At 37.1% G+C, this 13253-nt stretch overlaps 1 protein-coding gene across 3 annotated transcripts in view; it reads right to left on the bottom strand.

Moving 5' to 3' along the window:
* Msr1 (macrophage scavenger receptor 1) overlaps positions 1-13253 on the bottom strand; it is a 56815-nt gene that overhangs the window by 18195 nt on the left and 25367 nt on the right. For 2 of the 3 annotated variants that reach the window (XM_038327479.2, XM_038327480.2), the window contains exon 8: positions 10549-10602. In XM_038327479.2, the coding sequence (XP_038183407.1) occupies positions 10549-10602 (54 nt within the window). Of the gene's footprint in view, positions 1-8026; positions 8433-10548; positions 10603-13253 lie in introns of those variants that run through there. The other variant, XM_038327481.1, reaches the window with a different exon arrangement.

Below are 13253 nucleotides of genomic sequence, written 5' to 3'. Positions count from 1 at the left end.
TCTTTCTTTCTTTCTTTCTTTCTTTCTTTCTTTCTTCTTTCTTTCTTTCTTTTTTCTCTTCTTTCTTTCTTTTCTTTCTTTCTTTTTCTTCTTCTTTGTCTTTCTTTCCTCTTTCTCTCTTTTTCTTTCCTTTTTTTTTGGCTTCTCCAGACAGGGTTTTTCTGTAGCTTTGGAGCCTGTCCTGGAAACTAGTTCTTGTAGACCAGGTTGGCCTCAAACTCACAGAGATCCGACTGCCTCTGCCTCCTGAGTGCTGGATTTAAGGCTTGTGCCACCACTGCCCAGCCAGAACTCTGCTTCATAGAAAATCTGATTAACTGGCTTAATGCTTAGAAAAAGGCAATGGCGGCAGCAATGCATTACATAATCAGTGTTAGTCACTTCGCCTTTCCAAAACCATGGGCAGCTTTTATGAAGTGTCTGACCCAGCTCATGGCACAAAACCCATGAACAGGATCCCCTGTGTCAAGTCTGCTGCATACGAGTAATAGAATCCCCAGAGGTTATTCTTCCCCCAAGCTACGAGTAACTTATAGACCAGTGGCACCTAGGATGCAGTGTGGTTCCTTGATTATAACTCATTACCACTGTGAAAGAATTGAGCTGCTAAAATAGCCGTCCAATGAGCAATCAGGAAGATTGTTCCTAAATGTTATTGAACCACACAGTGAGGGCTGTTCAGTGTTCTGTGTCCTTGTACCCTTGAGATTCTGAAAAGGAAATCACGTCTTCCTAATTACTAGGCATTTAGAGCTTTGTTAGGGAATGAGTATACCCATCCCTAAACACAGTAGCCAAGAGTAAGTTCAGCCCCCAAGCAGAGATGAATCAGAGGAGTTTTTTAAGGAAAACAGTAGCAAGATGTAAAAATAATATGGCTCAGCATGAAGCTATTTGCAACAGAGGTGACAAATATGAAATCTAAGAGCCTTGCAGAGAGACTGAGTCCAGATGATTTAACTTGAGCTCGCTCCTGTATTATACTTGGTTTTGATGTCAGCTTGTCACAAATTAGAGTTGCCCGAGAAGGAGCCTTACCTGAAGAAGCATCTTGATTGCTTTGACTGACATGAGAAGAGTCACACTGGATATGGACAGTACCTTCTGAAACCAGCATGGATAAAAAAATGTGGCAGAAGGGAGTTCATCTTACCACGTGCTCCCTTAGCCTCCATCTTGCTGCAGTCAGTCTTCCCTGTTGCTGCTTCTTACACCGATGGCAGAACCAGTGTTTCCCAGCTGTTGTCCTGGACTAGGATCATGGAACTTTCTAGGCTTCCACTGCCAGATTGTGACTAGGAGGCACCCAGTCTTATAGAATGAGCAACTACTACTTATCAACTTATCTGCCTTTTCCCCAGGGAAAGACAGCCATTGTGAGACTGTTCTAAAAGCTGAAACACCCTGCCTCAAAATACTAGGCTCTCAGATCACTGAAGCAATTCTTTTTGTGTTACTATTTTAGAACCTACCTCTGTGTATTTGTGTGTGTGATATACATACATACATATACATACATATATATATCCATCCTATTAGTTTTGTTCCATTAGAGAAGCCTAATACACCCTATATCCTGCTATTTATGAAGTAAAATCCATTTTTGTAGAATTCATTCATTTCTTGAATGAGAAAGTTTATTACATCTTGTCACTTTTCATTTAAGGTTTTCAGGGAATTTTTGTTTTTGTTGTTTGTTTTTTCTAAACACAGTTTCTATGCACAGCCCTGCCTGCAGGGGATTTTTGTTTTTGTTTGTTCTTCTAAACATCGTTTCTATGCACAACCCTGGTTGTCCCGGAACTAGCTCTGTAAGACCAAGTTGGCCTCGATTTCGCAAAGATCCTTCTGCCTCTTTCTTCGTCATTTCAGTTTTTTGTTTGTTCTTTAAGACAAAGCCTCCTACTATATGTCCTAAGCTTGCCTCAAATTTGCAGTCTTTCTTGCTCCAACCTCCCAAATGCTGAAATGACAAGGTGGTACCAGCATTCTCATCCTTCTTAACTGCTGTCACAGACATATTGGTGGCAATTATCTGAGGAAGAGCATACGGGATTGCCAAGGTCATTCTGTTTGACAGGAACCTTTCAAAAACTGATTATTGTATATTCAGGTGAAATTTCCTGGATAGTAGTTTTCATTTATGGAGTGGCATGATATTAAATAACATCGTTGAAACTTAAAGTTTAAAAATTAGTAAAAAGGGAAATACAAGTGAAATTGCTCTCGTAAGTTTCAGAATCAATATGACTTAAATTTTACTGGCATATTAGGCCTCCCCTAAGGATAAACTGATAGAAACCAACATAAAGACTCTCTTCCTAGTTTTGTATAAAGGCAGATATAAGATGACCCATAGACAGAGTGTCAATACCAATTCACTCTTTGGTTGTTGTTGAAGAGCAGGGTCAAATTTTTATACCTTCTGTTAGGATTACCTTATGTTCTTCCTAAGTTCATATAATGAACTAGTAACTTCCTGTGTGACTGTGTTTAGAGCTATGGGCTTTACAGAGGAATTCATACCTAAAGACTTGATAAAAGCAGAGTCCTCGTTCGGTAGGGTTGGTGCTTTAGCAGGGGAAAATCATATGATCCTCAGAGGTCAGACTGCCTTTGTGGCCATCAGCAAGCCAGGCAGAGAGGTCTCCTGAGAAACCAACCCTGAGGGCACTTCAGTCTTGGGCTTCTAATCTCAATAAGACCAGTCAGTTTAATCTGGCAGTGCAAGGGCAGTAACATGATTTCCTTCCCCTTTCACTTCTGTTTTGTGTTTGAGTATTCATAGGTAAGAGAGCAAATAAAAGGGAAACTTGAAAGGGCAAGCTTTTCTTTGATTTTTAGATGGGAAATAAGGGAATCACATCTGCTATACTGTGATTGAACACCTCAAAACTTCTTTAAAAAGATTGCTTTTTTAGCTGGGCATAGTGAGAAATACCTTTAATCCTAGCACTCGGGAAGCTGAGACAGAAGGATCACTATATTGAGGTTAGACTGGACTGTTGAGTGAGTCTTACTTCAAAAGGACATTAAGTGGCTTATTATATGTTCTTACTTAAGGGTTGGGGATGTTGGTTAACATTGTCAACCTGAGAGAAACTAGAATCACTGGAGAGACAAACCTTTGGGAATGTCTGAAGGAGAGTTTATAGAGTGCATTCAATGAGACAGGAAGACCAGCCATAACTGTGGGAGACACCTACAGCAGTTTCAGGGTTCCTGAGTGAATGGAAGGAAGGAAAGCAAGCTCAGCTCCAGTATGTACCTCTCTCTGCTTCCCAACTGTGAACAAAGATGGGCAACTTTCTCATGTTCCTTACTCCAGAATTTACATGCCGTTATGTTTTATGACACCCTCAAACTGTGAGCCAAAAAAGCCTCCTTCCTATAAAGTGCTCCAGTCAGAGCAATGAGGACATTAATTAACAGATAATCCAACTCAGTACTTCACTGTACGAATCCCCAGATTTGCTTTCACTAAAAAAAAAAAAAAAAAAAAAAAAAAAAAATGTCTGATTTTAAAATTTCAAAATATTCATTAAGGGTCTATTAGGCTTCTTAGCAATATTAATAAGATTTATTCAACTGGTTACTTTCTGTAACTGGAAATCCATGTTCTTCTGGCACAAATTGAATTCCTGTGGGTGTTAGTGTGGTTCTCAGAAATGGAGGGAGGGATCATCGCAGAAGAAGACTATAAGAATTAGCAGTGTAGTGACTATGAGGAAGCAATGTCTCCTGGATATAGGAGGACAGCTGCACATAAGTCGCAGTGGTTGTGACAGCATGCACCAGCCTGGTTCATGTTCAAGTCAGACCAAACCATGGCATGATAAGGGGGGGGGGGAACTGGGCGAGAAGTCACACCCCTAGCTAAAGAGCTGCTGGTGATTGATATCAGCTGGAAAGCAGAGAGTCATTTTCTCCTGGTAAGTGTATGATACTCCAGTGGTTACATCCAAGAATATACAGGTGACACTAATTGGTCTTGATATATTTTTTAAGACACAAAGTTGGGGTTTGTACAGAAGCAGGGTTAGATCTTGGAAGGGTTGGGAGAAGGATGGTAAATATGACCCAAACACATTGTATGAAATTATCAAAGAACTAATAAAATACTAAAAATTAATATTAGAAAAATAAATGTGGCTATGATAGGAGAGAGTTTCATTTAGATGATAGTTTATAAGAGAACATTTAATTATTTTTCTGGAGACTAATGAATCATGCTACAAACCATATAGAGTTTTATGAAACTATTGTGCATAGAAAACTGAATATTTGTGTTCTAGTACATGTCAGCATTCCAAGGAACAGAATTCAGACTTCCACAAAATATCAATAGGAAACACAGTCATTTTACTACACAATTCACAATAGAGGCTTTAATATTACCCTGCAACATTCAGGAATTCACATATTTTACTCTGAAGTGTATTGATCAGGGTGTGCAGATTTAAAGAAGGGATAAAATAAGAGTAACTTCAGTATTCTAAAGAATGGTGAAGAGCACACAGCTTAAGTCCTAGCTCGAGTATTGCAAAGATCCTTTTGCACATGTCCTATGTAGTCAAGCTAGCTGTTGTTCTAGGGAATTGAACTTGAGATTCACTGTAGCTCACTTCCAGACAAGACAGAATGAGAAGACCAACTAATAGGCTGAATTCTTTACTTATAAGGCACTTGAATGGGAACAAGTAGATGATCCTATGTTCCTATACATCAGAATTTCCCACTGTAGCACAGAAGACAGTATTTCATGACTAGAGATGGGTGTAGGGAGATTCTTGGTTCCTCTGAGGTTATAGAAGGATGTATAGCATCCATGCTAGGCCTCTTTTCTCTTTCTGAACCCATGTCCATACTGGATGAACTTCAAATCTGCTGGTACAAATCCTGGAAAGAATTATAGTGACTTTTCCTTTCTAGTTGGATCTGGTGAAGTTCCGGCTATAAGAGTCATTGGGGAGACGTACAGAACAGAACAAGCTAACTACTTATCCATTGCTGATTTAAATCTCTGGTTCCATTTACAAGGCATATTAATAGTGTTATTAAGGATCATACATACTGTGTTAGGGGAATATTGTCTGCTTTTATTAACAACTGGGAGGATCATTAAAAGCTATAGACAAAACGCAATTGTCATAAAAACGTAGGTGGCACTTGTCTAATTTACAGAGAGCTATTCTTGCTCTGGTATAATGTACCTTTTTTGCTGGCCCATAACTAGTACTCCTGTGAAAAGTACACTCTGGAACTTGAGAAACACAGTAAGTGCAAGGAGGCACAAAGCAGCCAATGATACCAGAAAATGTGAACACTGAGTCAGTTACTGAAATAAAGGTAGACTTTTCCCAAGGTGCAAGTAAGTAACTCTCATTAGTGATAATGGAAGTCTTGAGAGCACTTCCAGGAAGACGATGTGTCTGAGTAATAGACTTGAGGGAGAGAAAGCAGGCAACGTGTGCAGTAGTTATGTTGGTGGAAACATAAACAAAGATGACTCAATAGTACACTTTCGGAATTTGACCTAGTCTATAGATTTTTATCACCGGGGGGGGGAGTTCAAATTATAAGGCTCATTCTGTAAAGTGGAATTACTAATTGCAAATATCCTCTCTCTTCTTCCACTTCCAAACCCTCTATATGAAATATCTGTAGTATTAGCATTCATAAAATATTTGATTAGTGTGGAAGCATTTCACAGAGTCATGAGAATTTGGAAACTGGTTGGCATAGGTTTGAATCTACCCTATTTTCCTTTATTAGTAGTTACCATTAGATTCAAGTTCATGAAACACCGATACTAATAGCACTTACCCCAATGGCTCTCTGAGTATTAGGTATGAAAAATGCATCAACAGTACCCTGTACGCAGCAAGCATCTTCTGCATGCTCATTATAATAGTGATGGGAGAAGGAAGCTTTAACTTAAGTCAACTAAATGTTTGGAGACAGACCAGAAGTTTATTTATGATTGAGTTGAGTTCTCAGTACAAATCATAGCAAATGCATTTTTTCCACAACATTGTAGGAATTTCAGAATAAGATTCCAAAGATTAATTGAATCTCCCCTTTTGAGGATGTGCAGAGCTCGCTGACACAGCACAGATAAGCATCAGAACCCTTTAAGATGTACCACGGCGACTGTCCATCCCAGTGTTTTGCTTATATGGTTCCCTTGCTTGGCAAAAACACTCTTTCTAGTTAACAAGGCATGGAAACATGTCATTTGTCACTTTTCATCATATATGATAAAAGTTGGAATAGTTGATGCCTTGGAACAGGGCATTTGGAATCTGTTTTTATCGAAAGAGAAAGATAGAGCTGTCTTCGTTAATTTGGGAGGTTCGGGTTAATATTACACACGGCGGCATCCATGCTTAGTTTTGGAAGATGCCTTGAAAACTGAATCCCTACAATTTGCCTGCCAGCACACCTGGGACCAGGGTCATTCCCTATAAAGCCAAAATTGTCCACAGCAATGCTGTCTGGCACAAGAAAATAGTCACACACAGACACACACACACACACACACACACACACACACACACTCCACAGCCCAGCCAATTAAGTCACATGCCCAAATACAATTTTTTTCTAGATGTTTGCACAGAATTACTAGTCTGTTAGTACTGTAGACTACTATAATACTGGCTAATTCCCAGTATGACCAGATTTGATCATATCATGGTGGCATGCAGACAGAGACAGAACCTACTACCAGTGACAATACCAATTTGTTGCTACCATTTTCAGAACTTTCTCAACAAATGTTCTGGGCTTGGGTTTCATTCTATGAAGCCCAGACTCTTGCTTTATTAGTCTGACATTTTGTTCTGACCTCTGTCAACAGATACGGCCTCTGGTTTAGTTGCTTCTCTTACTTGCAACCAGTACTCTTCTGCTGTGCTAAGACAAATTCACTGATTTATGATCTGGGCACACTTGCACTGCTCGTCCATCTAACATAAAACTATTGTCTTCTCTAACATCTTTCTTTTTGTCCAAAACATATATAAATGGCTCCTGGCATTTCTATTTTTCTTTATGTCCTAATAGATTAGAGATTTAATATATCTGCATAAAATTGGCAAAGAACAGCTGTTACATTCAGAAGGATTGCTCTGAACCATTCCTTCGACTTTCAAGGTCTTTATGATTTTACAGAACATCATCACATGTAATTTGGTCCCCACAACAACCCTGTGAGGTAGGAAGGGATATCATTTTGCAGAGCAAAAATGGAACAAATGAGATACACATAGGCATACGATTAGAATTGTGCTTCTATCTTAATGTTTAGTGTTAAGACATGAAAAAAAGAAAACCCTGGGAAATATCTTTGTTGGCTCACAGAGAGACGTCAACATGAAAACTTCATAGGATCTTATGTCTTTATTATTCTTATATTTCTTTTCTTTCTTTCTCCTGTTTTGCTTTTTTCCCCCATAAAGTATCTCATATCTATTGTAATATTTATTTTCTAGTATATACACTTAAAACAAAATTCAAGTAAATGTAAAGAGCTTTCTAGAATAAAATCTTTAATTTTTTTTCATGATCAAACTTTTTTTTTGAAATGAATAGGCAATTCATGAAGTTAGGTTGGTTCTCATTCAAACATATTGAAGAAATTATCAAGGTTATGCTTTATCTCTCTCTACTCTGTCTCTCTCATATATATATATATATATATATGATTTGAATTGGATAATAAGAAGGTAGCATTGTGAAATAAGCAATAAAAATAAGGTTATTTCTAATATAAAAGACACTAAGAGTATCTATCTCCTTTCAATGTTTATTCCACCTTATTATTTTCCTAGGTAGTCTTCTGTGGTTTGTTTATAACTGGTATATTTATATCTATAAATTAGAAAAAACATATTTATTGTTATTTCTGACTTCACAACATACACATTGCACTTATGCTAAATGAATGAGTGAAAGAATGGATGAATAGATTTTCTTTTATTCTATCCCTATTTCTATTTGAGAAAGTGTCTTGATATAAAGAACCCCCATTTAATCAATATCCATGAAGTTTCTCCTAGAGCCCAATGGGTTAAATTGGATTCCACAAGATTAGGTAAGTGAGCAGCAGAAGGGCTGAAGGAGGCAGGAACATCCCAGTAGACAGCATATGAGTGCATCTAAGTGAAGGATGCCAAGGGATGGTGGTTATTATAGCATAGTGCATGATGGTATACATATGGAACTGGGAGCCTGCACAGCACCCAGAGTCAGGAGAAGAGGTCGTGAAGAGACCAGGCAATGACATGACACAGGAGCCAAAGTCATTTGAAGGAGCTGCAGAAAGATCCCGGAAGTTAGTTGTTCTGATGGCTTCTCCAGAAGTGAAAGGCCTTTTAAGGAGATGATAGTGGAGCATTCTGCTCAACCCACCTGATCTTAAAAGGGTCCTGCCCCAATGTGATCAGGTACATAGGTAAAAGAGGAAATCAGGATTATTTTATTATATTTCAAAATACCTGAATTATTAAAATATAAATTCTAAGATCATGATTAAAATGTGAAGATCTGAGTAATTTCATACAGAATAGTCTATATAATCATTGTGGAGGCATTTGCAAGACCTCTTTGTAAAATGCATATAACTTTGAACTATTGATTATAATTCTAGTAAATCCTATATTTCACAACATTCTCACAAAACATCATAGGAAATGGTGGACGGAACATTGATTATTAAAGCCAAACTAAAGCAAGCAAAAATTATTGACCATTTAAAGTAAGGAAATAAATGACTACATTGTGATAATTGTGATATCTCTGTAATTTTTTGTAGTATTTTGAAAAATATCTAGCCACTGAGAGAAAAGAGGCCAAAGCACTTGTGATTGCATATTAAACACAGAAAACCAGGACCTTTTACGATGGATGCGTATGCATATTAATGTTTTTTCTTTTGGAGTGTTGTGGAATTGCTTTACATTCTCTCTGGGGGGACAAGGAGAAGAATCAAGAGGCTGTTTACACTCATTCCCCCCTCAAATTGCTCTTACTGCTTTCTCAGAGAAAGTGCTCAAACTCCAAAAATAGTCATCCAAATTTGTAATTGCAAATTTCTAGACATAGCTGAAAAATTATTACAAGCATGTAGACGCTGCAAGAAACAGAAAGTGGTGTGGCTTTACAATCTATAGATTAAAAGTAGAGAAGTTCCTTATGTGCCAAACTCAATTACGGTCAATGTTTCAAAGCTCTGACAAAGCCTCGGGGAAAGGAAGATGAGGTCAAGATACTTTTGTAAAGTGTGAGAAAATAAAGACATAGACAAAGATACGCAGAAACTTGAGAACTAGGGACTGCTAAGAGATCAACTGAAACTAGATGGGATGAAAGAGAGGAGATAAAGGGCCATTAACAAGCAACCAGCGGTGAAGTGGCCTCCTGAAAGAACACAAGGAGAAGGGATGCAATTATGTTGCCCTAATATGCTAAGAGCAGTGGGGAAAGCACATAATTTCTGAGGCTTCCACCACTCCTATGTGTTGTTCAGCTTTGAAAGCATCAGAGTTGGATTAGCCTCCAATGGTTCACCACAGTCATAACCCTATGCTGTCTAATCGTGCCATCTGTACAAGGTATTAGGCTAAAGGAACTTTTTGAGACAACAAGGGAAATTTGAAAAAAAAAATATAATCCCAGCTAAAACCAGCAAGGTCTTTGTTAATAAGACTTTATCGTGATCTGTCTACAACCGAGCCCTGAACAAGGAAGATGTACTGTGGCTCTGTACCAGACATGTTCACAACATGCATCTCACATGTAGACTCTCTTTGGCAGAGAGTCAATAACCCAAGTGGGGTATCCATTCTTCTTCACAATTATTACATTAAAGTATATTCATCCTATACACATAACAAATTACTTATAGCCTAGGGAACGGCAGCCATCTCAGTTGATACTTAGGTTTTAAAATCTGATACCCAGCTCTTTTGCATTTCAATGAGAAGTTTGCATTGTAATGGAGCTTCCTGATGTGAAATCGATTCCTTTGAAGGTTGGAAAGTCTTGGATATATAATGAGACATTTTCAAGGTTTTAGTAAAAACAAAATAAAACAAAAACTCTAGTTGCCTGGGAATTGTTCTGTTAAGGTCTTCAGGTTGTCCACATGTCTATATATGAGATTTTCATGAGCTCACTTAGTGTGTAAGCAGACTGCAATTGTTTCTATTCAAAAGCTTGATTTCCCTTCAGTGGGTAAAAATTGACTTGAAAATTGGACAATTTTCTATGTGATTTTTTTCTTTAGAAATAGCACTAATCAAAAAAGAAGAAGAAAAATAGGATACAAATGCATAATGAGTTTGAAAGAGTTGTGTAATCTAATCTATTTGTTTTATTCTAATCAGCATGTTTTATTTGGAGAAAACTGTGGCTGTCTTCTCCAGAAGCTCTGCAGATCAATGCTAAATCTTTCAATGTCTGTTTTAAGCCTACACTATTAATATCAAATTCTAACTCCATTAAAACAAAACTGACAAAGGAAACAAGAAGTCATAAACTTACTTGATATGCCTGCACCCCCCTTTTCACCCTTTTGGCCTTTAGGTCCAGGATATCCTTAGAGGGAAAAACAGCAAAAGAGAAAGGAATCAGTTCAACAGAAAATGCCGATATTTTACTCTGTTTCTCCACCACCTCTTTCTTTCTCTCTTTATTCTTTTTCATTTTGAAGTGCCAGAGATTGTACTCAAGGCCTGTGTATACGAAACCCATGCTATACCACTAAGGCATGGTTACAAACTCCACAGAACTTGATTTAAATGGAAATAGTACACCACAAAATAAGACACCAATTTACAGTAACTTATAGTTAGTTAACTATCCCATGCTGATAATGATAACAGGCACTTTTGAAACCCCATTATAATTTTAGTACTATAACATCTAAAATTATTTACAAGGGCGTGATATGTCCCCCTTTCACAAAACAGGCACAACTGAAATATAGTATAATTTTGCATGTTCATTTTCATTTTCCTCTGTATCTGACCTTGCCTTTCCCCCCTTCCAATAGCCCAGAATCTTCTAACTCATCCCAAACCTTTACTTCTTCCCATTTCAAATTTATGTCTTATTATTTATTCCTTTTCAAGAGAACATCCTAAAGTCTGGATTTTGTAAGTTCAGGGACTTGATGGAATTCTAATAACTCCATTACTAAATGTTCATTGGTCCCTTAATTCTGTAGGCTAATGCCCACCCGTACACATAGGGATGTAGCCTACGTGTTATTTAAGGGTCAGTGATTCAAACTTAGAAGTAAATATGGAAATGTTCATCATCAGTCTTTGTAAATAATTTGCCACCTTGTCCTCAATTTCACTTTAAATGCTACTGTCTGGGAGATGGTTACTTGGCATCAACAGATTTTTATGGTAAAAATTTCATCTCATGAGATTCGGTTTGGCTATTACTTCTTCTTCCACCAGGTATCAGATACGAATCTTACAAGTAGTATCATTTTAATTTGAACACAGAACCGACTCCAGTTTTGTTAGGTTCAAAATGAAAATCAGAGTTACTATTTTGGATTTTACTTTAACTTTCCATTGAAACTTATCAGAAGTTGCAGCGTAAGAATCACAGACTATGGAAAATTATTGATTTTTTTTAAAACTTTGTTTTCAATTATTCTGATCTACCAATGCTACGATTTGGGACTAAAATGACCTGTAAGTTGCTAAAGCTGAGATTTATTCTTCCTTGAGGTGAAAATAATTCCTTTCATTGTACATTTGCTTTGAAATTTAAATGCAGAATCCATAATGCCCTTTTCTTAATAGATAGCAGCTTCTGCAGCTTCTACTATGCTTTCAATTTTTCGTCTGTCATATCTTTGCTAGACTCTGGTATTTGTGACTCTATACTCAATAAATTACAGAGAAGGACTTTAACATCAGTTAATTTTCTTTTATAATACTATTACTTTGAGAATTTCATGCAATATATCTTTATCATAGTAATCTCCCTCCCCCAGCTCATCTTAGATCTACCCTCACCTTCCTACCTACCCAACTTCATGTCGTGTTTTCTTTTTAACTCGTTGAGTCAAATTCGTGTTGCACAAATATTTTTGGATATGGTGCCTACTGTGGACCCTGGTTGATATACCTAGGGTCATACCCTTAAAAGGAATCCACTACCTTGTCCCAGGGGATGCCAATTATCACAGCTAGTGATCATGTGACATTGTGTCCATCTAGCTTACTCCATGCTGAGATTTTGTCTGGCTTGAGACTGTACAGTTAACCTAATTTCAAGGTGCAATTATTTAAAAGCTAATTTTAGGATTTTAATATACATTACTTTAGTCATTTTTGACTTCTATATTTTGTCTTTCTTTCTGATTGGAATATTTTTATGTACCTCTTAGTGAATATTTTGACCAAACTAAAAAAATTGCAATATTTGTATAAAATAGATTGAGAATTGAAGCCCTTAGAATACACATATCAATTGAAATTGTATATAGTTTTTGCTTTTTTATTTATTAGTATTTATTATTTAACATTAATTAAATGTTGCATATTACTTATCAGATGCCTTTGAAGATAACTGGTAATTCTCAAGTTGATAATGCAATTGTCTTTTATATCATTAAATGTACTTCTGGGTAAACTATCTAAGGTTCCATTAAATCATCAAAATAATTAAGTAGCACAAAAGACCCAAACATTTTAATTTTTAAAGAGTACTCCTCCTTAGTGAAGAGTATTACCAAATTTTTAGATTGTTCAAGAAGAAAGGCAAAAGATCTAAAAATGTAAATGGAGAGAAGGGTTAAAAACATTTATGGTTCATCGTTTCTATTCTCCACAGAGAAAGAGCCACAATATAAAACTCAGTTTCAAAAGTTCAGCTTGAATTTCATGCTTAGGAAGGAGAAACAGCTGCACAACTGCTGTTACTGTTTCTATACAGTGATGTCAATACAGTAAAGCTACAGTTTCTATACAGTGTAACACCAGCATTACATAGAAGAGGACCCCAGGTCCAAGAATACCCTGTGATCTGCCTAACCATCACGGCCTCTTCTCTAGACACTTGCCAACCCGACTCCACAACTTTGCCTTTTCCAGAAGAGCACACAGTTGGAATCTTCAAGTTTAGTATTTTCAGATCAGCTTTTTTTTCAGTTGGCAATATGCATTTAAGATTTTTCCATATCATTTTGTGGCCTGATTGTCTGTTTCTCTTTGTTGCTAATT

The sequence above is a fragment of the Arvicola amphibius genome, chromosome 4 (genome assembly GCF_903992535.2).
Source record: "Arvicola amphibius chromosome 4, mArvAmp1.2, whole genome shotgun sequence".
Classification (NCBI taxonomy): Eukaryota; Metazoa; Chordata; class Mammalia; order Rodentia; family Cricetidae; genus Arvicola; species Arvicola amphibius.
This window is presented reverse-complemented; position numbering and strand designations above follow the sequence as displayed.